Source organism: Nannospalax galili, unplaced genomic scaffold (assembly GCF_000622305.1).
Source record: "Nannospalax galili isolate Female #2095 unplaced genomic scaffold, S.galili_v1.0 scaffold309, whole genome shotgun sequence".
In the NCBI taxonomy this organism is placed as follows: domain Eukaryota; kingdom Metazoa; phylum Chordata; class Mammalia; order Rodentia; family Spalacidae; genus Nannospalax; species Nannospalax galili.
This window is the reverse complement of record NW_008359589.1, coordinates 583,423-608,972: the sequence shown is the minus strand read 5'-3', so window position 1 is coordinate 608,972 and position 25,550 is coordinate 583,423. Positions and strand designations below refer to the sequence as shown.

Here is a 25,550-nt window from a genome sequence, read left to right as displayed (position 1 = left end):
CATTTTTAACCTCTTGTGTCTCTTAAAATAAATTCCTTCTGGGGGGGGGAGTACACGAAGTTGTCAGGAAAAAGTGATGGGGAGATATGGGAGGAGTTGGAGGGGGGAGAGGGCGTGGATTTGATCAAAACACCTTATATGCATGTATGAAGTTCTCAATATTGTATTTTAAAAGTAAAAAACAAAAACAAAAATGGGGGTAATTGCCCTTGCATGAGCAATTGCTAGCTTATTACATTGCTTACTCTCTGAATATTGTTCAGTGTTCAGACACTAAGTAGCAGTCTTATTAAGACTGCCAAAATGTTCCTATAGTTCCTATTTAACACCTTCTGCACAGTGATCTCCAATATGTAAATCAAATCTTGAAGACCTCATAAACATTGGCCCTGAGATTACTTTAAAAAAATCAGGCTGGTAATTCTCCTGGCCTGGGCTACTTGGGGGGGGGGGTGGCCTTTAAGGAGTGACTTAGAGCAGTAGGGCCTCAGTGTTTGTCACACTGTGCAGTGGAGGCTAAATGTGAGCAGACCTGGGTGTGGCTGGAGATTTGAAGATCTGGTCAAACAGGGCGCTACCCTCATTTCAACCACAACAGCTTGGCGTCTATGTGCTTTATCTGTTTGAGTCTACAGAAGAGTTTGTTAGGAAAAAGAATGCCACTGAAAACTGAATGCTGCTGGCCCTGGAAGTTTGAAGACCTGGATTCTAGCTCTAGTTTGTACTCTCTTGTACCCACTACATGACTGTAGTTTTGCCACTTTCTCTCTCCGGACTTCAGGATTTCTCATTTACCCAATGTAGGGATTAAGCCAGAGATATTGTAATACTCCCTTGTGCTCAAAGAGTTTAGGAATGCAACTGTCATTCCTTCCCCCCGTGGGTTTTTTCCCTCCTGGGCAGGCTTGAGCCAGTTGGGCTGTCCAGAGTATACAGGTTATGCTAGTTCATCTGCTTACCAATCTCTAATCACCCAGGCAAAAGGTGGACTGAAGAGTGGAATGAGGTACCTGAGATCACACAGCTAGTGAGAGCTGTCTGGAGTCCAGGTCTAGGTGTCCTCCATCTCTCTAGAGAGTCTGCTTGTTGGGCATCTCCTGTGTCATAATAAAGACCTTGGCTGCAGTTGATTCTTGAAGTAAAAACAGAGCATAAGGGCTGGGCACTCTGGACCATGAGGCACCAGCTCGTTCAGTAGCAGTGTGTGTGGCTCACTGATGTAAACAGTAGAGGAGGCTGTGGTAGTGTCCTTGCATCATGTTAACTTCTAACCGTTTCCTCATTTTCCTTATCCCCACCCTCCAAAATCTGTTTCAGTGGGATGCTTTTTCCATTCCTGAACTTCAGAACTTCCTAACAATCCTGGAAAAAGAGGAACAGGACAAAATCCAACAAGTGCAAAAGAAGTACAACAAATTCCGACAGAAACTGGAAGAGGCAATAAGAGAGTCCCAGGGGAAGCCTGGGTAACCAACTTGCCTCCTCTCCTCCTAATGCCCTCAGATTTATTTTTATTGTTAATTATTTTGCAACAGACACTTTTTCTCAAGACACCTCTGGTTGAGTGTACTTGTGCCTGCCCTGCAGTTACAAAGTCTCTTCCACAGAAAAGTCTCTGTGCAGAGATTGACTCCTGCCCATCTATCATGCCATGCCCTCAACAGATTATGCCAGGGATCAGAAATCATGTGAAATGAACAGTGTTTTCCCCTCTCAATCTGCAAGCCCTTCACAAACCAAATAGTTGCCTCTCTGGTCACCAAACTGGAATCGATCACACCAGCTGGCAAAGAAGGGAAAAAAGGTTTAAGAGCTCTTCATTTTCTGACTTTTAATTCTTCAGTTTCTCTTCTTTGTCCTTTACAGCACCTTTATTTATGGGTCCTTGAAAGCAGGAGATGCTCATGAAAGGACTGCCCTCTCTTGCTAAGGTACCTGCTGTTCACCAGTCTCACAGAGGTCAACAGCCTATCCAGGCCCTGCCTCTTATCACCCAAGGGCTGTTGCACATGCAATACCTTCATTTGTGGGTTATTGTCACATCACTGTCAACAGCTGTTTTGTTTAAATTTTTGTTAAATTTTAAATTTAATATTGCTGTCACCCTTATGGATTTTTACCAAAAGGAAACCAGCTAGTTAACATTTTTAGTTTCCTACTGAGCCTTCAAAGGTGTTACAGAGAAGTGCATCCAAGCTGTCTACAGCCTTTCCCCAAATAGAGAGCAGTGGGCCTGGGCTGCTTGGCCTCAACTCTGTCTCCCTCTTCCCACTGGGGCTTTAGGATCTACAGCAGTTGCCTATGGCCTTGATTAAGGAGGTGGGGCCCTCCAACTCAGCCAACTTGGAGTCCTTTGTGTGGTGAAGCTTATCAGCTTGCAGCACAACATTCAGCGAACACAGAGGCCTGGCCTTCCTGGTGACTTCAGTGCCTTTTTGTTTTGAGAGCGAGAACAGGGCACTTTTGCTTGAAGCTGTCCTGTTGACTTGCTCCTAGCAAGAAGTGGATAATGGTGGTATAAGAGACAAGACCAGAGGAGTCTTCAATCAAATTATAGGGTGACAATCATACATCTCTTTTTCATCTAGGTTCCTGGGCTCTGACTTCCAAGATACAGTGTTAGGCCACATGAAAAGGGAGTATCAGATTATGACTCTGAACCTTTATACTGGGGTTCCTTGTTCAGGTTCAAACTTAAATTAGCCAGACAATGTCAACAGGACTTCAAAGACAATGCAGAGGGAGGAAAACTTGTCCCTTTCAAAACAGGGCTGGTGTTCCAATCTAGCCTTGAGGAAAGTCCACTTCCTTGCTGCCCTGCCTTTCCAGGTCCCTCAGGATGTTTTGAATCCAAGTTGCTCCACGTGGCCTCAAAGGTTTTCTCCCCAACCCAGGCTGAGTCTACACTGCTTCTATCCTGAGGAAGGTGACTCCTTGTCATTCAAATCTGCAACCTCTTCAGAGCTGCAAGTGACATGCGTTAGCAACTCTAAGGCCATGTATACCATAAAACCCCTTATCACTTCCCTCCTATAACAAGCCCCTCTTTCTGCTGTGTATTACAGAAACAGTTGGGAAATCATCTCCCTTCATCCTGCATGTCTGCAGCATTAGGAGAAGGCATGACTCCTGCTGCAACACTGTGAATGCTGCTGAGAACCTCCCTCATGGCTTTTATTTTTTGAGAAGAAAAAAAATGTCATATATATACACACACACACACATATATGTATATATACATAGAAGCATATAACTATATATAAAGAAGGGTGTTTATGAATTCAGAAAATTATGGTAAAATTCAGGCTTTAAAGCACAGTTAGACCCAGGATCTATACTGAAGTTGGCCTCTGGAAAGTATGTGTAGACTCCCTTCCATCCCAGAGGTGGGTGTAACTGCTGGTAGTGCCTTCTATGTTGTACTTCTATGCGTGTTTGTTTTGAAGATATTTTCTTTCTAAATGTTTCTTATATGAGTTTTTAAAAAAAGTAATAAAAGGTTATTGTAAAAATGACTCACAATGGAAACATCTTCCTTGAACTTCATTCACCATCTTACAGAAATTGGGCTGGAAGAGAGGGAACCAAGGCAACTATACATTTCTTGGAAGAGCCAAATTATCATCTCCCAGTGAGCATGGGAATGAAGGCTTCCATTAAAAGGTTCTTGAGAAAACTGTCCAAGTGGGGGCTGTCCTGGCCATCGACTTTTCTCTACCTCCCCAGGGCTAGAGAGGAGATGGGCTTATGGTAAAAGCAAGTGTGTAGAAAAGAATAGGTGCTTTCTGGCACTGAAAACTAGGGCTTGCTACCAAGGTAAGCAACACTTCTATTCTGGATTTAAAACTAAAGTAGATGTAAATGTGTCTTTGATCATTATGTCTCGAGAGAGGGTTAAATTACCAAAACAGCCCTCTTATTTTGGCACCCTTTGACTTCTAGCAAAGAAATATCTGTAACATCATAAAAACTACTGGGGAAGTCACTGCCTGCCTTCCAGTGCTGCTCGTGTATCATGCAATGCATGGGGGCCCTCGGGCTGCAGGGGCTCTTCAGAGCTCATCTAGTTCAGCCCCTCTCCACCAGACATCCTTAAAATTAGCCAATCACGGGGCTGGTGAGGTGGCTCAGTGGGTAAAGGTGCTTGACACCAAACCTGTCAACCTAAGTTTGATCTCCAGAACCCACACCCTGGAAGGAAAGACTCCTGCAAGTTGTCCTCTGACCTCTATACATGTATATACGCTCACACACACACACAAAATTAGCCAATCACTACGCATCTCTAACATCTGTCCACCTATAGCTCCAAAAGGAATATTTCTTAACGATTTTGTCAAAGCATGGAAATGAGCAGTTTCTGCTTTTCACTGAACTCATTTCATTGCAGCATGGCATTAGTAAGTTCAAATTAGGATATGAGAAAGAATCCATTCCACAACCTGAATCTTCTCTACCATCTTACACATTCCCATGCCATTCACAGGGGAGAAGAGAAGATGACTCTGCAAATGTATCACCATTAGTGGATAAACATCCCAAGCACAGGCTTCATCAGCACACCAGCATAGCAGAGTTCTGGGTTGAACTACACTGAAGAACAGATGACCAGTACAGGCTTTGTCTCTAGCAGGGACTAACATGTCATAACCTCTACAGTTCTAATCACCCCAAGATCATGCAAAACAGACCAGGCCTGTGAAGGAATGCTGTGTAGTGCTGCATGTTTTCTGTATTCATGATTCTCTTAGAACTGTGCGTACATACCGTACCCTCTCAGAATCAGACACTGCCTGTGCAAAGGCTTTGTTGTAATAGGATCCTGCTAGGGCAACTTCTGGAGAGCACTTCCAGGTTCCAATGCTTAGGCTATTAAGAGACAGGATAAGCTCGATTAAGAAGCTGACTTCCCAGTGAAAGGGTGTGTTCTAGGCCTCACACTGAGAAGTAGTTGTCACATACAGATTTTCACACCAATTCCTTTCCAAGTCTAAAACAGGTAATTTGGTGGGCAGTGTGGATATGGGCAAGTCTCTTGTATCTCAGCTTTTAAAAAGGGAGATGAGAAAAAAACAATTATTATTTCTTAATGGTAAACTCTAAACGCTCTTAAGGAATCTGTACCTGCACAGCTCTTATTCCTATTATTCATGGAGCGCTCTAGACACAGAAGTGACTTCTGCAAACCAAGGAGTAAAGAGTGATGGTGTTCAACATTTCTAGCATCCAGTGGCACCCCACCCCCAAACTTTGTAATAGGGCAAAAACAAAGTGCTATCTATTTCAGGGAGTTCCTGAATCCTCTGAAGACTCCTTCCATGAACCCCAGGTTAAGGAGTTTCAGATAAAGAAGACATTTCTTGTCTAAGACTCTTCACTATAACAAACCTTGGAGTTACACCACAAATTAGCCATTAGTGGCAGAATGCTACAGTTGAGAAAGAAGTATAGTCATATAGAGGCCCATGTTCTATTGTGTTTTTATTGTTCTTATATCTACTGCCCTAAATTCTGGGGCAGCTTAGAGTCTGGGTTTTTTTTTTTGGTCTTTTTGAGACAGGATCTCCCTGTAGCCCTAGCTGGCATGGACTTACTATGGAGATCAGGCTGGCCTTGATCTCACAGAGATCCACCTGCCTCTGCCTCCCAAGTGTTGGGATTAAAAGGCCTTTTTCACCACATCAGGCGCAATTCTTTCTTTTGTTGCCTTGATTGATGGCAAAGAACAGCCAGGCTCTACTTCTATGGGACTAACTCTATAGAAAGACTATTCTATTTTGATTTCTGTTGCTGTGATAAAACACTGAGCAAAACCAACTCGGGGAGAAAAGGGTTTATTTGGTTTACAGGTCACAGTCTATCATGGAGGGAAGCCATGGCAGGAAGTGAAGCAGAGACCATGGAGGAATGCTGCCCTGGCTTGATGAGCTACCTTTCTGATATAGTCTAGGCCCACCTGCCCAGGGATGACACTACCAATAGTGCCTGGATCCTCCTTCATCAATTAGCAATTAAGAAAATGCCTCATAGACATGGTCACAGGCCAATCTGATGGAGGAAATTCTTCAAATGAGAGTCCCTCTTCCCAAGTGTGTCTAAGTTTGTGTCAGGTTGACAATAACTATGACAGACATGAAGGGACTGACTGAGTCTAAGAGGTTAATTAGGTGGTAGGAGCAATGAACAGGAAGCTGTGGAATATTTGGTAGAGGGGCTTTACAAACAGGAAGGCATTCTACCTGCCTACACTTTAAATGGGCTGCCCTTCCTCTTAACACAAGGGAAGAACTAAAGCACTGAAACCATGAAAGTTTCACTAAGGGAAGAAAATAAGAGAATCAGATTTAGATTAGAATAAAAGCTTGTGGTAAAGAATTACATTTTTTATTTGCAAAAGCTAAAAATGCTCATATAAATTACCGGCTCAGACCCTGGGTTTCCATGGAATCCACTGCATGAAATGAGTGTCACTTCTTCTTGCCAGGTTTGGGGGCCTTTTCTAGGCCTTGGATGTGTTTTCGAGGGAGTCGATAATCTTCTACAATCCAGAAAGAAAATCCTCAGCGGAGCATGGTCTCCTGCCCTTCCCCACTTCCCACATCCCATGGGCCCCTGTAATCCCTCCCTGCCCCCTAAAACCAGGTGTTCTTTCCTGCTCTCCAGGATTCCCAGCATGTGACCTGTTTTTCTATACCCTGGTCAAGCTCATATTCTGGGGCTGCCTCCTGGGATGGAACATTTACCACCACATTTTGTGGCTGAACAGCATAATTTGTTCATTTATACCCTGCCAGCTACCATCTAGATGAACTGGAATCATTCCTGGGAGAAAAAGTATGTGTCTGTGTTCAGGTATGTAGCCATCTATCTTACCCGCCCCCCAAAAAAAAGAAAACATGGGGTTCTTTCCATAAAGGAGCTCAATTTTGGAAGTTAGTTGTTGTGGACTATCACAGACCATAAAATGCCTCTGTTTACTGAGCATATGCCAGTCTCTGAATATCAGAGAAACATGAAAAAGACAAGGTCTACCTCCAGTTCCATTCAGCAGAGGGTTCAGACATTAGCCAAGCGTCAGACACTAACCAGAAACATAAATACTACTGGGAAGAGCCACACTAGCAACTTTTAACACATTCCTCCAGGGAAATAGACATGATCCTTGAGTTGTTACCAATGAGCCTTTAAGGACAGGCAGTTTAGGGTTATGGGAGGGCACACAAGAAAAGGAGACAGCCAGGTTGAAGTGGGTAAATGTGATGTGCCTGGTGTATTTGGGAACAGCAGGAGACTTCCTAGGCTGGGATGCTTTAGGATGGGGTATGCGAGCTATGTAGAGCCTGGGGGAGTGGGGAGAAACAGGTCGAGCAGGGAGGAGCTTATTTATCTAGCTTAGGAGCTTATTCCTGAAGGCAATCACAAGACAAAAAGCCTTTTAGTGGGATTATATTTAGTTTAGAAAGATGACGGGCAGAACTATAGAGGAGAGTTTAAATTAAGGATAAAGTAGACTAGCTAGAAACCCCAAGAGTCAAAAGAACTTAAGCTGTGAAGAATAAATCTGAACCCAATTGCAGCATTCAGCATTCAGGAGTCAGGTAAACTCCAGGCAAGGTACTGAGCTGCTCTGGACCTTGATCTCATGTGCAAGAGGGGTAACAGTCCTGTAGCACAGCTATGACCAAGGAGATGCCCATAGAAGGGCCTGAAGAAGCCCAGTAGAGTGTCTGGCACAGCAGGAGGTATCTGTGAGAACAGTGATTCTGGAAACAGTGAAGATCTGGTTCAAACACTGATTTCATCTCTTGCTAACTGCTATAAACTAACTTGTGTGTCCATGCACACACATGAGTGCATAGATATTGCTCCTCAATTGGGATATACCCCTTAATATAACCATCCTAAACTGAAAATATGGTTAAACTGAGAAAGTATGTAATCCAGCTAACCTACAGAACACTGTAGCTCAGCAGCTCAGTACAACTAGGAGCAGCTGCCACTAACCAACATCTTTTAGAGGACATCTAGCTATATACCAGCTCAGGAAAAGTTCAAAATTCAAAACCTGAAGTTATGGTTTCTTTTGAATGTCTATCAGTTTTGTACCACTGTCAAAAGATGGTAGAGATGTGTAAGCAGGCCCAACTGAGTCAGTAGGAGATTTTTGCCAAGCTAGCCCAATGTTTCTGCTTTTCAGAGGGGATGCTCACCAAGCAATAGCTGGCCAAGGTGGTGGATCTGGTTTCCTTGGATCTGCACCTGCAGACTATCTTTGGCCCCGGGGGCAGGAGTGACAATGGTGCTGGCCTGGCATCGCTGCTGGAGAATGTCAGCCACTGAGCATGGATCTAGACCATAGGTCTCCAAGTTCCGGACCACAGTCACCTGGGGGACAGTAGGCTGATAGTGGGTGCTGATGGTATGCCCTCCTCTCCAGAGGGCTTTTCAGAGCCTTAGCAACCACCTCACCCATGTTCTCTGATGGTTCTCCATCCCTGTAACCCTGGTACCTTTTTGTCCAAATACCTTAAATGTATATATACGTGTGTGTGTGTGTATACATATATTTCATGTGTATGAATGCTTTGCCTGCATATATGTAAGTGTACCACATGTGCACAATGCCCACAGAGGCCAGAAGAGAATGTCAGATCCCCTGGAAATGGGAGTTACAGACCATTGTGAACCACAATGTGGGTGTTGGAAACCAAACATGAGTCCTCTGGAAGAGCAGCCCATGTTCTTAACCACTAAACGATCTTTCTAGTCCCCCAATACCATATATTTTGTGCTTCTAAAATGATATTCTCCATCTTATCCAATATATAGACACTCTCTATCCTACCTATAGCATATAATTTAAGTTTAAAGAAAAAAAAATGGGAATTTAAAAATACAAATTAAAGTACAATAGCATGATGGGCACCCATGTACCCATTACCAATTTCAACAATTATCAGTTCATAGGCAATCTCGATTTACCCCCCACCCCACCCATAAAAAAACCACACACACACACACACACAACTCCTGGCTTCTGCATTACTTTAAGTCAAATTCTCCTAAACTTCAGATCACTTAATCTGTTAATATATATCTCCAAAAGATAAGGACTTTTTAAAAAATAAAAAAACCATCTCAATATCTAAAAATAAATTTATAGACTGGTGAGATGGCTCATCAGGTAAAGATGCTTGCCACATAAGCCTGGCAACCTGAGTTCAATCCCTGGAAGCCACATAAAGATGGATGGAGAGAACCAATTCAGCAAAGTTTTCTCCTGACCTCCACATACGCACTGTAGCATGTGTGCTCCCCTCCCCAACCTCCATAAAAAATAGTAATAAATTTTTGGTTTGCAATAATTCCTTAATAAGTAGCCAGTGGCAACACAGGCACTTTCCCATTAGCTTTACTAATGAGAAGACTGTGACTCTGGGACAAAAAGGAAGGCATTAATACTTTTTTAAAAATCATAATCCTGAGCATGCATGTATAAAAATACCACAATGAAGGGCTGGATAGATGGCTTAGCAGTTAGGAGCACTGACTGCTCTTGCAGAGGACCTGGGTTCAATTCCTAGCACCCATATGGCAACTGACAACCATACCTAACTCTAGTTCCACAGGAATCTGACACTCATTTCTGACCTCCGTGGGCAATGCACAACACAGGTGCACTTAACATACATGCAGGCAATACACTCATACACGTAATAAAAAGTAAATATTTTTTAAAAATCATAAGCCTCTTTTTGCTTTGAAGCAACCTCTCTCATTCATGACTAGAGATATTAAAATATATTACTATCACGGTAGGTTGAAGAGGATTGCTGTCAACAGTGACTTTAAAAGCTGAAAAAGAAAAAAATCCTCATGCTTGCAAGGGTCTACAGACACAATCTTAGATTCCATGCGATCTTAGAGGTCACATAAGGAAGTCAATCTTTCCTGACATATGAGACCCTGGTTATATCTTTCCTGAACAAGTAATCACATAATCTTTGCTTGCAGACCTCCAAAAAACAATTTACCATTTTATGCAGCACCAACTTCAGTTTTGGACAGTTCTAATTGTTATCATAAAAGATTAGTGTTTAATATATACAAAATAGTTTAGCATAATATCCGGCATGTAATTGTTGCTAATTAAGGTTATCATTACTGGTTCTCATTTACTGAGTGCTTACTTGTTAAGTGCTTAACCTATGTACAGGCCTTCATTTGATCCTTGTAATCCCTGGCAGAGTAGGTATTCTCTCCATTTTTCACATAAGGAAACCAAAGCAAAGGAAGTTCAGTAACTTGCTCAAGGTCAAGAAATAAGAAAAAAAAAAAAAAAAAGTTACATTTGAATCCAGATCTAATTCCAAAGCCCAGGCTCAGAACCACAAACTATTTGAAAGTTCTCTATTTTGAACCCAAGGCCTGTCCTCTCATGTTTCCTACCCAATAATGTAACATCTATCTCCTCCAGGCAATAAGGGCATTCCTTTTGCAGAGGACAGCATTCCATGTATTTTAAAGGCAGATATAATTGTCCCCCATACTTTGTACTGTCAAACTAAAAATACTCAATTCCTTCAGCAATGTTTTTACAAGCTGCTTTCACTGAGCAAGGCCCAAGAGGCAGACTGTATAAGAGATGGAAACTTATAATGTAATACCAAGGGAAAAACAAAATTACAATGTTTACTTTTGGAAACAGACTGTAGCAAGTTTCTCAGCAGAAAATCCTAGAGGGCAGAAGGGGAATGGTTTAGCTTTACCTATTTATCCAGAGCCAGCCCAAACACACACAGGTATTTCATAAATAATCTTTTCAGTGCCTGAGGCCAATCTAAAAACTTCCAATCATATCAGGGAAACTACAATTTAGCAGGGAAATTAAATCATTCTCAAACACTGTTATCTTTCCTGGTGGTGCTAGAAATGGAACACAGGGCCTTAGCACATTAGGCAAGTGCTTACTACTAAGTCACACTCCTAGCCCTGATCTTTTAAAAATTACCTTTTTATTATAAGTCCTTTGTTCGAGCGTGATGTCAATTGGGCAAATTTTCCCTTTCTTCACAATGGGCTCCTGTCCAGGAAATGTCACTTGGTAGGCAGGCTGCAGATTTTCTAAACATCTGAAATGAGAGTTGGAGTGGGTAAATTCAACACAAAGTACCTCCCTGTACCCTGACACCACAGGCACTGAGTGTAAGGTTTTATAGTGTAGTGGTTTGCAAGCTGGCTACACAATAGAATCACTGAACTCATGTAGGGAGCTGAACCATACCAGTTAACTCAATGTCTCTGGCAAGGCATACATATCTTTCAAAGTGCCCCAAGATGCAACCAAGGCTGTTTCAGAGAAGGAACAATACTGACTTGAGTGCCTGGAAAATCTCTACTTGCTCAGCCTCCTGGAAAGCTGTTGTCTGCTTTGTGGAGATCACTACCTATTTCAAAAATGACCTTACTCAGATAGCTGCCTCCAAGTGCTGTTTCATATTACTGACATGTTTCAATAATGCATCTTTTATTTATTTTAATTTTTGTGTGTATGATGTGTATGCATGCATACATTGGTGTGTACATGCTTGTGTCTATGAATGTAGGAACTCTCATGCCACAGCATATGTGTGAAAGTCAGACAACAACCTCAGGAGTCAGTCCTCGCCTCTCACTCATTTGGTACAGGGTCTCTTTGTTCTTCAGTTGTGTACACTAGGCTAGGTGGCCCATGGGCTTCTGGGGATTCTTGTATCTCTCTCCCATCTAACTGTAGGAAGATGAGGATTACATAAGTGTGCTCTATACTTGGCTTTACCTGGGTTCTGGGGATTCAAATTCAGATACTCATGTTTATGAGGCAATTGCTTTGCCCAGTGAGCCACCCCCCTGCCAGCTCCTTGTAATAGTAATAATAATGATGATGATGATGATGATGATGATGATGCATCTTCTGTTGAACATCTTTACCTGATGGAATTTCTGCCTTTTATACAGCAAAATTTTCTCCTGGTATCATACACACCAGGATTGATAAACTTTTTCTGCAAAGGGCCATACAATAAAAACTTTAGGCTTTACTGGCAGGCTGGACTGTAACAACCATTCAACTCTATGTGAATCTCTGTGAGTTCCAAGTGGGGCTAGGAAGACCCTGTCTCCAAAAAAAAAAAAGAAAGAAAAAGAAAAGAAATTCACAGACTAAGACAGTGACAATTTTTGTGTATATGGGGGAGAGTAATGCGGTACGCTTGTATGGGTGTGTGCATGTGTATATGTGGAGTCCAGAAGTTAGCAATGGGTATCTTAATCAATTGTTCACCACCTTATTTTGTGAGACAGAGTCTCTTGCTAAACATGAAGGTCATCAATTCAGCTAGGCTGGCTGGCCAAGGTGCTCCAAGGATCCACCTGTCTCTTCCTCTAGTACTGAGGGTTCAGAAACATGTTACCAAACTCGGCTTGTATATGATTACTGGTGAGCTGAACTCAAATCCTCTTACTTGCACCACAGACTCTAGCCCAAAGACAGTGATAATTTTGAAGTTCACTGTAGTAGACATTAAGGGGGCAAGGGCAGGAAAGATGGATTGGGACTGCTGATCCCTGTTACCTGGTCAGGAGATTATCCCAAGGCAGCTTCATGACAGTGTGCTGTTCATTTTTCTCTAAGATGCAATCACATAAGACAGGATCCAATTTCACTAGACTAAAGAGAAAGAAGAGGCAAAAAAGAAATTTAAGACTCACCCCTCCCAACCCAAAGTGTCTCAGTATTTACCTCCTCTGTCTCCTTATAGCTTGATGATCCTCAGGACCACTCAGCCTGTGGGACCAGAGGCCATCAAGCTGTAAAACTCATTGACGGGAGGAGCAAAAAGGGAGAAGTAGATGATAGAAGAAAATGTAGGATGGAGTAAATCCCAAGACTAGGATTCTTGACTCAGCTCTGCTACTAACAATGTGAACATGGCTTTCTAGGCTTAGGTCCATAGTAGACTACCAAGGAAAAGAAGATAGGAAATAGTGATATACAAGCTATCTACCACAATTATTACACATGTATGCATGGATTGAGCTGTTACATAAGGCCACATGGATTCATAAAACTAAAGTAATAATTCAGGGTTGGAGGTGTAGTGGTAGAGTGCATACCTAGCCCCCAAGAAGCACTGGACTCTTATCTCCTACACCACAAAGTAAATAAATAATAATTTTAAATACATAAACATTGAGGCTGGAAAGATGGCTTGGCAGTTGAGAGCACTGGCTGCTCTTGCAGAAGACTCGGGTTCAGTTCCCAGCTCCCACATGGTGGCTAACAACTGTCTATAACTTCAGTTCTAGCGGATCCCTTGCTCTCCATGGGCACTGCATGTATGGGTGTACTTACATGTAGGCAAAACACTAATACACATAAAATAAGGTAAAAATAAAAATTTTTTTAAAAGTTTAAAAAATTAGGCACTAATTTGTAGGTCTCAATTTTTTGAAAATGTGTTAATCTAAGAAAGAAAAAAATTTAGTGGAACTTTCCTTATCTAGTAGCATACCATCTGTGTCCACTTACTAAGATAGTAATATCAAAAAGCCATAATGACTTTGGTTAGATTTTCTTTCAAGTTCACATTTTCCTGACATCAGTCATCTGCACTTGAAGGCTAGTGGTGGACATCCGTGAAATGTTTATTCAGCTTGTTGTCCATGCCAATAGCACTTAACGGATCTGAACCCCATAGCAAACAGCTACATGTGCACAACCCAGTCTGTAAACACTGGTCTTGCTCATTTATGAGCTGTTGTGATCATCTAGTTTCTATCCCAGAAGTCCTCCCAATACTTTGTTTCTTTCCTTCCTTCCTTCCAACAGCTTTTCTTTTTAAAATTTTTTCATATATTATTTATATTTTTAGGTTTTATTTACATATGTCTGGTATATGTGTGTTATGTGCCACGGTGCACATGTAGAGGTCAGAGGACAACTTGTGGGAGTTGATTCTCTCTACCATGTGGAATCCTGGGGATCAAACTCAGGTAGTCAGGCTTGGCAGCAAGTGCCTTTACCCACTGAGCCACGTTTCTGTCTGGTAGAGATGACCTGACGAGACACTTTGTTCTCTACGCCCACTTACTTTTTGTTGTTGGCATCAACCAGATTGTTTCTCTTGACATAGTCAATGATGATCACTCTGACCTCACTGCCCTCAAGGGTGCTTCCCTTCCTAGGAGAGAAGTGACCAGGAGTTATTTCAAGCTTTCCTAGGGGTCAAACCGAAAATACTCAGACTCCCTGCTCAGCAGGGTACTTTTCTTGGCCTTCAACATCTCTCTTCTCTTTTCCTGAAGGAGGCAAGCAGAACTATGTGAAACGTAACTACAGATAGAGTCCTACTCTCTCATTCACTGACACCAGAGAGACATCTCTAGAGAAGGAGGCTTGAAGCTGGATTTAGAAGAAAAGGAGATGGTGTAGAACAGGTTTTGCTAGTCATAGAAGAACACTACTTAGGATGAGAGAGAGGAGGTGCAGGAGGAACGCCATGCAGGCAGAGAAGGGCTATTTTTCAAAAACTCACTTGTGGCCAGACTCCTGGAAGAGCTGGGTCATGTTGGCTGGGACACAGTAGAAGAATTTTATATCTGGAGGGTGATAGGGTTGTTCCCTGCTACCCTCCTGGATAGTCTGGGAGGTTGGGGAAGGCTCAGGGATGATGAAAGATGTGATCCTAAAACCCGGCAGAAGGGGAAAAAAAGCATTTTATACTAATGCCTTGGCAGCCCTCAATCTGTGGCTCAGGTGCCCCAGGATGAACTGAATTGCAGTGACAGGCCCTGTACTTACCTAGGGTGCTTCCAGTTCACAGCCACAATGCTCTCTACTCCTTTGTTCAGCTCCTTCACCTGGACAATTTGTTCCTGCTGCATGTGCTGCAGGAACTTAGAAAGCTGGGGGAGAGAGGCCAGTATAAGGGACTTCACTGACTCCATACATTGAGTACCTAGGAGTGCCAGGCCTGGTGCAAGATGGGAACTAAAGAACTGTGATGCAGTTTCTGCTGTCATTAGACTAGCGACTGAAAGCGTGCACACACACACACGTGCACACACACGCAAATTGAGGAGCAAAAAGTTGCTAGAGATTAACTGGTAAGCCAGTCAGAACTCTTAACTGGATAGAAAGGGGGGGTAAGGGGAGAGAGGAGTGGGTACCTTGGCCCAAGAAGTTTCATTATTCCCCCCATTAGACCCAGAATCAAAAGGCTTAGTTCTAGCCTGAGCCTTGCAGACAGGGCTTCCCATGTTCATCCAGCTCCTATCAGATGTGTTCCTACACAACTCTGTGGATATGCAAAGTTAGGTACAGGCTCTTACCTTTTTATAGCTTGATTTCTTTATATCTAATTGTTGTCCTTCGGGGCTACGGCAGATAGAAATGGCAAATTAAACCAAAGTAGTTAGTGGTGGCACCTGCCTGACACAAACAAGAGGGACTTTTACTCAGCTGTCTCAACCCCCCTCTCTCACAGTCAAGGAAATGGACTCTCTGTCCATTTTTGTGAAGATGGGGTATCTCTGTGTGTGATGTCCAATATGGTAACCACTAGCCGTCCATGTGGCTACTAAATAATTAAAATGTACCTGCTGTGATCAGGGACCTAAATTTTAAATTTTATTTAGTTTTAGTTAATTTTAATTTAATTGGCCACATGTAACTAGTGGCTACTATAATTAGACATGCTTTAGATTCCTCTCAGATCAGAAAACCTGTGGCCTCAGTAAGTCCCACTTGAAGGGGGACCTTTCCAACAGCATGCTCATACTGACAGTAGCCATGCCTAAGTCAGAAAGCAGCAGATTGTACTCTGTACTCTAACTAATCCAGTTACACTCAGCACTTATTGTCTTTGGTCACATTAGTGCAGAATGGCAAAGAACCTGCAGCAGAGACCTTAAAGCCCCAAAAGCCCAAATCATTTACTATCTGGCTCTTTACAGAAGTTTGCTGACCCCCTGCTACCTCTTAGTAGGGTAGCTTTGGGTTAGAGGCTCCTAATGAAAGCTGTGGTCTTTCCCTTTCCTCAGAACTTATATCTTCTCTTAAAATATAATATTCAATAGCCATGGGATTATCAGGGAGACCTTCTTAGAACCCACTCCAATCTAACATATGCCCTAGAAAAAGTTCTTCCCAGTTACTTGCAACTCAGCAAAGTCAGGACAAATTACACACGTGCCCAGGATGCCATAAAGAAGGCCATGTGTCAGGGCTGGAGGGATGGCTCAGTGTAAGAGTGCTTAGTGCAGGCTAGGTGTGGTGATCATGCCTTTAATCCCAGCAGTTAGGACTCGGGAGGCAGAGGCAGGTGGACCGCTGTGAGACTAGGGCCAGCCTGGTCTACATAGCAAGTTCCAGGCAAGCTGAGACTACGGGGAGACCCTGTTGGGAGAAAAAAAAAAGTGCTTATTGCTCTCCCAGAGAACCCGAGTTTAGTCCCCAGCACCCATTTCAGGCAGCTCTCCAGCTCTAAGGACTCCAATACCCTCTATCTTCCATGGGCACCCGCACATGTCTGTCACACACACACACACACACACACACACACACACACACACACACACACACACACACATACACACACACACACACACAATTTAAAAATAAAAAAAAGATCATTTTTAGAAGGGAAGGGAAGAGATTAGAATAAAAACCATTTTCAAAAAACGCAGCAAATTCTTAGAAATAAATTTCCTGTCAGGAAAGGTTTCGCGCGTGCGTGTGTGTGTGTGTGTGTGTGTGTGTGTAGGGGGGTGGGTAGTTTGGTATGGTTCAGTTTTTTGATGCAGTCTCATGCCAGTTCTAGGGTGATCTGGAACTCACTCTATAGCCCATGCTGGCCTCAAATTCACCACTATCCTCCTACCTCAGCCTTTTAAGTGCTAGGATTTGCAGGTATGAGCCACCATATCTGGCTATGGGGTATGCTGAGAAGATACCTTACCAATTGGTATATGCCAGGCTATGCAATTTTATAGCAATCCTAGGAGTATTGGAAATAGGGCTCAGAAAACCCAGGTGACTAGCTGAAATTTGTCTTGGTCAAATATCCTAAGGAGGTGGCAGCTAAACCCAGATGGCTCTGTCTTCAAAGTCAAGATCCAAGCCACATGTAACACTACCTTATATAGTGGCTATGTTTTGAGTGGGGTAGGCTCACACTTACTGATGTAGCTTAAACTGATCCACTTTTCTTAACTGGGAAGGTGGCACATTACAGAAAACCCTCTTTATAAAGGCTGTCCAGAGACTCTTTCAGTACTTATGGTACCATAACAAAGTATTCACAAAGACAGCCCAGAAACACCACAGCAGAATGAACATCCAGAGAATTTTGTGAATTTTAATCTTAGTGTCCTTTCACTGGGTAAAAGTTAAGTTTTTAAAACCAAGAAGATAATGTTCCAACCAGATCACCTTTCTGCTCTGCCTTCCCTCAGCATGCCACTCAAACCTCATTATCCCTGCCTTGCTCAACTTCCAAGAACAAGAGTGAAGCATGGTCTGCAGTCCCCACCCATAGCAGTGCATTCTGTACCAGCAGGAGAACATGTGGCTGCCAAGGAGAGTGCTGGTGAGCAAAGGAAGGTCAGCCTTTTTCACTCGACTCTTCAAAGCATGCAGAAAGCACTGCTGTAGTAGTTCATCCATTTGCTCTGTAAGGAAAAGACAAGAACACCTTTCCTGAGGCATGCACTTTTACCTGCTGAGCCATCTCACTGGCTCCTTTCCGGACTCTTGAGCACTGATTCTGTAAGGGTTAGCCCTACAGAAAGGGTCAAACCACAAAGTCCCACAAAGTCAGGAACATTCGCCAAGAGAAGTAAAAACCAGAAGCCTAGGGGGCTCTATAGCTGGAAACTATCCTAAGTGCCAGACAGATAGGCACTTGAGGGAAGGACTACAAGCCTCATGGAAAATAAGGGTTCTGCCCAGAGAGTCAATACCACTCTGATCTGAAGGATCAGAGCCATACCTTGAAGTGGCTTGCTGTCCAAAGAATCCTGGCTCACGGCCCTGGAGCTAGTATCTTCAGAGGCTTCTGGAAAGCTGTGCTCCCCAAACACCTGATGAACCTTCCCATTCTCCTCCTTTCCCTCTAGAGATAGGCTTCTCAGGTCTCCATGCAGAGCAAGGTCCACCTTCTCTTCATTGAGATCTGTGGAATCCACTGCCAGTGGGGCAATGGCAGGTGGGGAGGACTTGTCTCCAGAGTGCCTGGAAAAATCTGATGTCAGATACACCAAGTAGTAGCTACAACATTCACCCACCCTGGCCAGGGAAGATTCAGTCAGGAGTTCAAAACTAGTAAGAGCCAGGAAACTAGTAAGAGACAGGAATGTCTAGGAGAGTAGAGCCCTGTGCACCCATCTCAACTCTATTCAATTATTTCTGGGCCTATGCCTCAGTTCTGTCATCTCTAAAATGGTAACCTATGCTTATCTCCTCCCTATCCCAAGGCAATGATTATTTACTTACATTATTAAGAGACAGCCCAAGACAGAGATTAAAGGAAAAGTGGATCCAGGGCCTGCCTGTCCTCTATAGAGAGTTCAAGGCCAGCTTGAGCTACAGAATAGGATCTTGCTTCAAAAAAACCAAGAGTTGCTGGGCATGGTGGTGCAGGCCTTTAGTGCCAGCACTGGAGAGGCAGAGGTAGGTGGATCCCTGTGAGCTCAAGGCCAGCCTGGTCTACATAGCGAGTTCCAGGCCAGTTGGGGCTCACAAAAAGACCAAAACCAAACACCCAAGACTTCAATGGCAAAGTGCTTACACAAGTAAGGTTCTGGCTGAATCCCCAATATAACAATTGAAGAAAAAGGAAAAGCAGCTTAAAATAAACCACTGAAAATGTTTCCTCTGTATAAGCAGAAACTAATAAACCATCTTGAATCAAATATCATGATTAAGAACCAGGTGTGGGCTGGGCATGGTGGCACATGACTTTAGTCCCAGCACCTGGGAGTCAGAGGCAGGCGGATCTTTGTGAGTTCAAGGCCAGCCTGGTCTACATAGTGAGTTCAGGTCTGCTAGGATTACAGGGAGACCCTGTCTCAAAAAGACAAAAATAAATAAATAAATAAAATAAAAAAAGAACCAGGTGTGGTGGTAAATGCCTGTAATTCCAGTACTTCAGTACTTCAGAAACAGAGGCAGGATGAGCAGGACTTCAAGCACCCTTGGCTACATAGCAAGTTTGAAGCTAGCCTGAGCTACATGTCTTAAGACAAAGAAATACGATTGAAAATGTATCTGTTGTGCCAGTTGTTTCAATCCGATGAACTACAAACACAGGGCTCATCCTATTTAACAAACTACAAATAGCTGGGTTATATAAGGGCTGCAAAACAAGTGGGTCCTGTGTTAAAGTAAGCACAATCTAATGTGCAGAGTCAAGATTAGTATGGTTGACTCCCCAATTTTAAGAAGACAGGAAAAAAAGTGATTCCACATAGCAGAGCACACAGAAAAGTAAAAAGCTTTAGTTTAGCCAAGATTTTTAAATCAAAATAAGCTTTACCTAATAGCTCCAGCAAGCTTTATTAATATTCTTAATAGTATGTTCAGGCTATCCAGATCAGGTAAATAAAAACAAAAATTTTTTTTTTTTTTGTCTTTTTGAAGCAGGGTCTCCCTGTAGCCCCAGCTGTCCTAGAACTTACTATGTAGACCAGGCTGGCCTTGAACTCACAGAGATCCGCCTACCTCTGCCTCCCTGGTGCTGGGACTACAGACATGTGCCACCACGCCTGGCAATAAAAATGTTTTTTAACTTGGGGTTGGCAGTTGAGGCAGCTGCTGCTAAGACAACTTAAGACAATCTTAATTATTGTTGGCAGACTGAGAGCTAGAAAACACGGTGCTAAGTCGGCAGGAGTCATGTGTGCTCTAATATCTGCCGAGAGGACAAACTGATAAAGCTGTATCTCCAGCAAAGGATGCCTAGACCAAAGCCTGCAGAAGCTAGTAACTCCAAGACTGGGCTAGAATATATAAAAAAGATGAATCCACACCAACACTTGGCTAACGGACCAGCTGTAGAGAGCCAGGCTTGGTGGCACTTGCCTATAATCCTAACACTCAGGAAGCTCTGTCAAGAGGATCTCAAGTTCCAGGCCACCTGAACTACATAAGACCCTTCTACTACCTCCCTTCACCCCCCCAAAAAAACCCCAGCTATATTGCTTTTGAGAATAACACTATTTACTGTTTCAGTAAAATAATATTAACCAAAAAAGGAAGAGGTATATGGCTCTGGAAATGGATTGTTATAGTCAGAATGTGTTACCTCCATAATGAGGACTCTGAGACATCATAGTTGAAAAACACACAAAAAGTAACCAGTTATCATCCTGGTGTCAGACAACTGACAGGGATTCAGAAGCACTTGTTTTAGGACCAACTGATGCCCCAAATGTGCACAGCAGATATGGTCAGAATGCCCAGAGCTATATGAACATCATCATAGTGAAGGGCAGAACAGACAATTCCTAGATCTAGGGCAAGTGTCTAGGACAATTCCAGATTTAGGATTCTAGCATTTACCTAGAAAATAGCCAAAGTTGTCTCTAATTTCTTATCTGGACAAGGAAAAATGAAAAACAAAACAAAAACATTCTTTTCCCCACTTTTGGCAAAGAAATGGAAGTTTGGGGCCTGAACTTGTACAAGAATGTGCCTGTGACTAGTACCTGTGCTTCTGAATCTCAGGCCCCATGTTCTCTCCACCCCCCCCCATTCCCTATAAACAGAGGAAACACTGCACCCACCACAAGTGGTCCTGGTATGTGTGGAGCACAGAGAAGCCCCTTCCCTTCAGGCCTGAAGTCAGCATCTGAGCTGTGGACATGGCGGCCACGGCAACTGCTACAGGAGCTCTAGGAAGGAAGCCAGAGACAAGGCTCAGGCAAAGTCTTTGTGTTTTCAGAACTGTCTATACAGTGACTCTTCATTAATTTTTTAAAAGCAGTAGGAACTGGAAGTGCAGCTCAGTGGTAAAGTACTTGCCTACCATGTATAAGGCCTGGGATCAAAAAGAAGCCACAGATGGTGGCTCAATAATTGTAAATATACCAAAAGCCACCTGATTGTATATTTAAAACAGACAAACTCTTATGTGTGTGGTGGCACACACCTTTAATCCCAGGACTTGGGAGGCCGAGGCGGATCTCTGTGACTTCAAAGCCAGCTGGATCTACATAGTGAGTTCCAGGCCAGCTCACTGTCTCAAAAATACCAAAATAAATATATAAATAAAAAATAAATAAATAGACAAACTTTATTGTATATAAACTATATTTCATTAAAGCTATTAAAAGTAAATGATGCAGATGATGCACTGGTGTGTGTGTGTGTAGGTGGTAAAAGACAAAGAAAGATCAAGAGAATGGCACAGACAGAGGGAGGCTTGGAGAAAAGACAACTAAATGCAAGGATTCTAGACTGAATCCTTAAATGGAAAGGAGATACTTGTTTAACAACTGGGGAGAAGCCAGGTGTGGTGGCACATGTCTTTAATCCCAGCACTTGGGAGGAAGAGGCAGGTAGATCTCTGTGAGTTTGGAACCAGCCTGGTCTACATAGCAAGTTCCAGGCCAGCTGAGGCTACAGGAGATCCTGTCTCAAAAAGACAAAAAAACAAACAAAAAGACCAAAAAAAAAAAGCCAACCTGGGAGATACAAATAAAGGCTTCAGTTTAGTTCACAGCATTGTCCCAACATTAATGCTTTAGCTGTGATAACTACATGGGTTATATAAGATGTTGCCTTTAGAGAACACTGGTAACTATGCTGTGTATCAGAACTCTGCACTATCTTTGACATTCTTCTGTAAACCTAAAATTATCTTTAAAATGCTTTTTCTGTTTTTGTTTTTTTTTTTTAATGCAGCAGAACCAGGCATGGTGGCATATGTCTTTAACCCCAGGACTCAGGAGGCAGAGGAAGATGCTCTGTGAGTCTGAGACCAGCCTGGCCTACATAGCAAGTCCCAGGCCAGTCAGTGCTATATGGTAAGACCCTGCCTCAAAAAAGGAAGGGAGGGAGGGAGGGAGGGAACAGAAAAGAAAAGAAGGAAAAAGAAAAGCATCAGCAGCTTATGTCCAGATGTGTAGACACTCCACAACCTCACTGCTACCCTGCAGTGGGCCACTATCTGCTTCTTCCAGAAGAACCCGCTTTTTCTTCAATCTTTAGTCCGTATGCTTTAGAAGTTGTCATTTTTCTCCAGCTCCCTTTTATCTATGTTCCTCTGCCCCCCAAAAGGCACAGCTGCCTGACACAGTACCTGTTCCCCACCAAGGCAATGGCACAGAGGTCACCTTTCTGTACCTGAGGCAGACCAGCAGGGGGCACCACTAGTCCTGGCAGCATCAAATCTGCAGTAAATGAAAGCATTATGGCTTACTTTCTGTTCCCATTTCATTTTCATGTTTTACTTCATCATATACCCATTCCCCGGACAAGGAAACATTTATTAGGTATCAACTATGTTATTCACAATGAAAATGGAAACCCGAGTATCAGCCCTCCCTTTGTAGAGCTCACAAACAGGATCATTAGGTTGAGCATCCTATACCCATGATCTATTTGTGCAGCTTACAAAGTGCTTTCATGTTATTTATAAAAGGCTTGCAACAGTCAGAGATCTAGAGAACTTATAGAATGAGCCAAGTGGGAGGAGGAATCACACATATACATAAAGGGGTGGGGGCATACATTTTTTTCAGCATATGAACATAGGAAATGAGTAACTGTATTAAGTCAGTTGATGATTACTGAGATGTCAGGCAACTGTTGGAATATAGGAAAATCCTCTTACCTGCTCCCCTCACCAGTTTTTCGAGTACAAGAGGCCATGTTGTAAAGGCTGGTAGAAGATCAGGATAGGACCACAGTGTGTACACTGTACAAAAACAGACCCAGAGAACACTTATTACCAAACAGTCAATCTGCTAGGGAACTGGAAACGCCTAATATTATGCTCATTTTAATTAAAATTCAGAAAAAAACAAAAACATGAACACACAGCTCAGAGTTACAGAGGTTAGAAGAAGCTTCCCAGAGAGTTCATTCATGATGAAAGCAGGCACCTAGAACTAGTGACACCTAGAAACTGGGTAGCACTTGAGACTTGGAGGCACTGGTTGCTGCATTGGGAATGTCAGCAGAAAATGGCCACGGTGGACTAAAAGGACAGAAACCCTTCTACTTATGACTTCAGAAGCAAATGACCTGTTGTTACAGGGAGCCAATCTGTAATTCATTTTGAAACTTTCTCATACTTATCATTTATAGTGCCTATTTCCATAGTGATTACCAGTAAAACTCTTGGGGGGTGGGGAGGTCTGTGTCACTTCAGGAACAGCAGTGAAGTGGGGAGAAAGGTAGGAGCGGCTAAAGAAACTGCACTGCACTACTGCAGCCTTCAAGAAAAAGCCCCAACTAAGTAGTGTCAGCTGCGATGGAAAAGAGACAAGTCCAAGTTCCTGAGATGTGTGACAGAGAAAGTTGAGACTCTTAGACAATGAATCAGAGCCTAAGAAAAACCACTGTAAAGCATCCCAGTTAAAGTGTCTAACTAACACAGCTGGGTAGGTGGCAAAGTGTCTAACACAGCTGGGTAGGTGGCTTCATTAATTCAGCTTATTTCCCAGTATATTCTCTCTCTTCAGTGTCTTAAGAAGAGCTATTTACAGTTTACAGGCCCTGAAATTCCATCCTTTGCAACATCTCTGCCCTATCCCTAGTTAACCCACTCAGCACTGCTCCGTTCTCAGAACTTCTCTTTGTAATTGTTTTTGGTTTTGTTTAACTTCTCTGTTAGTTGTTTTTGTTTTTCTCTTTTCCTCCCATCTATAGCAGTGTCTGGTCGTGAAAAGTCTAGGTTTAGGAACACTAGGTATGTAAAGATCCTTAGGGATAGTATAGGGAGATTTTGCGATTATTTCATCTATGGTAGGCAAGTTAATGTAGGAAAAAACTAGAGAGAAGCAAGTGTTAGACAAGGACTGCAGTACTGGCCATCGCCATCCTGCTGCCATACCTGTTGGATATAGATTTTTCTCCAGTTCAAATAAGATGGGGTTACCACCACTCATGTACACAGTCACTGCATCCCCTTTGTGAGCATACAACTTCACAACGTTTAGCTCCTCCTTTCCAGGTATTAACTTAGAGACCTGATCTGTTCCAAGGGTGGGAAAAGCAACTGTCACATCTGCCCGAAGCTTTCTCCTGCAGGAAGCACACCAGCACCATGAATACTATCTAGATGGACTTTAATAAACATAGAAATTCAGAATGACTCACTGTAAAATCAAGGAAAGACTGCTTGGTTTATGATGCCCTGTTCTCAGTCTTCCAAAATCCTCTTCTCTCTTTCATTTATTGTCTCATTTATTTTCATATATGTTCCTGGGCATGTCTTTCCATTTTACAGATGGGAACACAGATGCTCAGTAAATAAAGCTGGTTTTACATAGGAAACCCAGCCATCCTGACTTCATATGCCTTTTTCATAGACCCACTCCTTTCTCATATTGGTTGGCAAATCTACCAGCTTATTAAAGAACTATAACTATACCATGGCACCAAGAATGAAACCTATAGAAGGCTGGTTCCAAAATTCCTGAGAAGGTATACATATCTACAACACCGAATAGATACATTTCTCTTTACCACATGTGCCTTATTCCCTCCCACCTCACTCCAATGGTCTCTCAGGCCAGAAGTAATCTTTAGACACTTTTCCTCCTACGTTTTTAGTTGTTGGTACCCATCTGATTCCCAACCCGCCCCCGGGGCCCTAAACTCCGTGGAGGGCAGGGCCTTTGTAGTCCCTCATTTTTACATCTTCCACAAACTCTAATTAGTCTGAGGCCAGTAAACGCTGAATTTTAGTTCTTGTCCAAAAGACCACCTAGAAGATAAAACAGACACACACGCACACCCCAACCTCATCCTCCAACTGTATCTAACCTCCCTGCACTGGGCCCTGGGTTTTCCTCTCAGTATGCACCCCTAGACATCTAGGGGCTTCGTGGGGCAAAGTAAGAGCATCCGCTCCCTCACCTGTCCGACCCCTTGATGGCCGTGCTGGACTTGACCCGAAAGGTCTTGGCGAACATGTCCGCTGGAGGAGCCCGGGAAAGACAAGAAGAGCACAGACGCCAGGAACCGTTAGCAAGCCGACGGTGTGTCGCTCTCCAGGCTCTCAGGCGTGGGGGCAGCCATGCTGAAGACCCGGCGTCAAAAAACGACCCGTCTGGAAACCCGAGTGCGCAGCTTAGCAGCTGCTGCCGTGGTCGTCACAGACGAGTCCCGGAACTGACGTGAGGTGGGGCGGGACCCGTGGCTCCTTCCGGGCCGTGATCGCGCCAATCGCGGCCTAGTTCCGGTCCTTCTACGCCCACCTACTTTGGATTCAGCGCTGAGCAGCACCTGTAAATTTGCAGTCCATTCCGTTCAACTCCGCAAAATTAATTGAATTCAT

At 43.2% G+C, this 25,550-nt stretch overlaps 2 protein-coding genes across 6 annotated transcripts in view; one reads left to right on the top strand and one right to left on the bottom strand.

Moving 5' to 3' along the window:
• Rassf5 (Ras association domain family member 5) overlaps nucleotides 1-3,515 on the top strand; it is a 59,725-nt gene extending 56,210 nt beyond the window's left edge. For both annotated transcript variants that reach the window (XM_008823290.3, XM_008823291.3), the window contains one exon: nucleotides 1,318-3,515. In XM_008823290.3, coding sequence (XP_008821512.1) covers nucleotides 1,318-1,470 — 153 coding nt within the window. In that variant the 3' untranslated portion in view covers nucleotides 1,471-3,515. The remainder of the gene's footprint in view (nucleotides 1-1,317) is intronic.
• A 2,828-nt stretch (nucleotides 3,516-6,343) lies between these two features.
• On the bottom strand, nucleotides 6,344-25,394 carry Eif2d (eukaryotic translation initiation factor 2D). Of its 4 annotated transcripts, none has more exons than XM_008823288.3 (15): nucleotides 25,130-25,394; nucleotides 24,102-24,292; nucleotides 22,878-22,961; nucleotides 22,344-22,434; nucleotides 20,827-20,934; nucleotides 18,033-18,274; nucleotides 17,595-17,712; nucleotides 15,373-15,418; nucleotides 14,843-14,946; nucleotides 14,577-14,726; nucleotides 14,133-14,222; nucleotides 12,614-12,709; nucleotides 11,012-11,132; nucleotides 8,211-8,385; nucleotides 6,344-6,538 (listed from the first exon to the last, which is right to left on the bottom strand). In XM_008823288.3, the coding sequence occupies exons 1-15, from the start codon at nucleotides 25,183-25,185 to the stop codon at nucleotides 6,468-6,470; spliced, it is 1,743 nt and encodes a 580-aa protein (XP_008821510.1). In that variant the 5' UTR covers nucleotides 25,186-25,394; the 3' UTR covers nucleotides 6,344-6,467. The 4 variants fall into 4 exon arrangements, with proteins under 4 accessions (XP_008821510.1, XP_008821509.1, XP_008821511.1 ...); XM_008823287.3 differs by having other exon boundaries at nucleotides 6,363-6,538; nucleotides 17,574-17,712; XM_008823289.3 differs by lacking the exon at nucleotides 14,577-14,726 and having other exon boundaries at nucleotides 6,363-6,538; nucleotides 17,574-17,712.
• Between the last annotated feature and the right edge of the window lie 156 nt (nucleotides 25,395-25,550).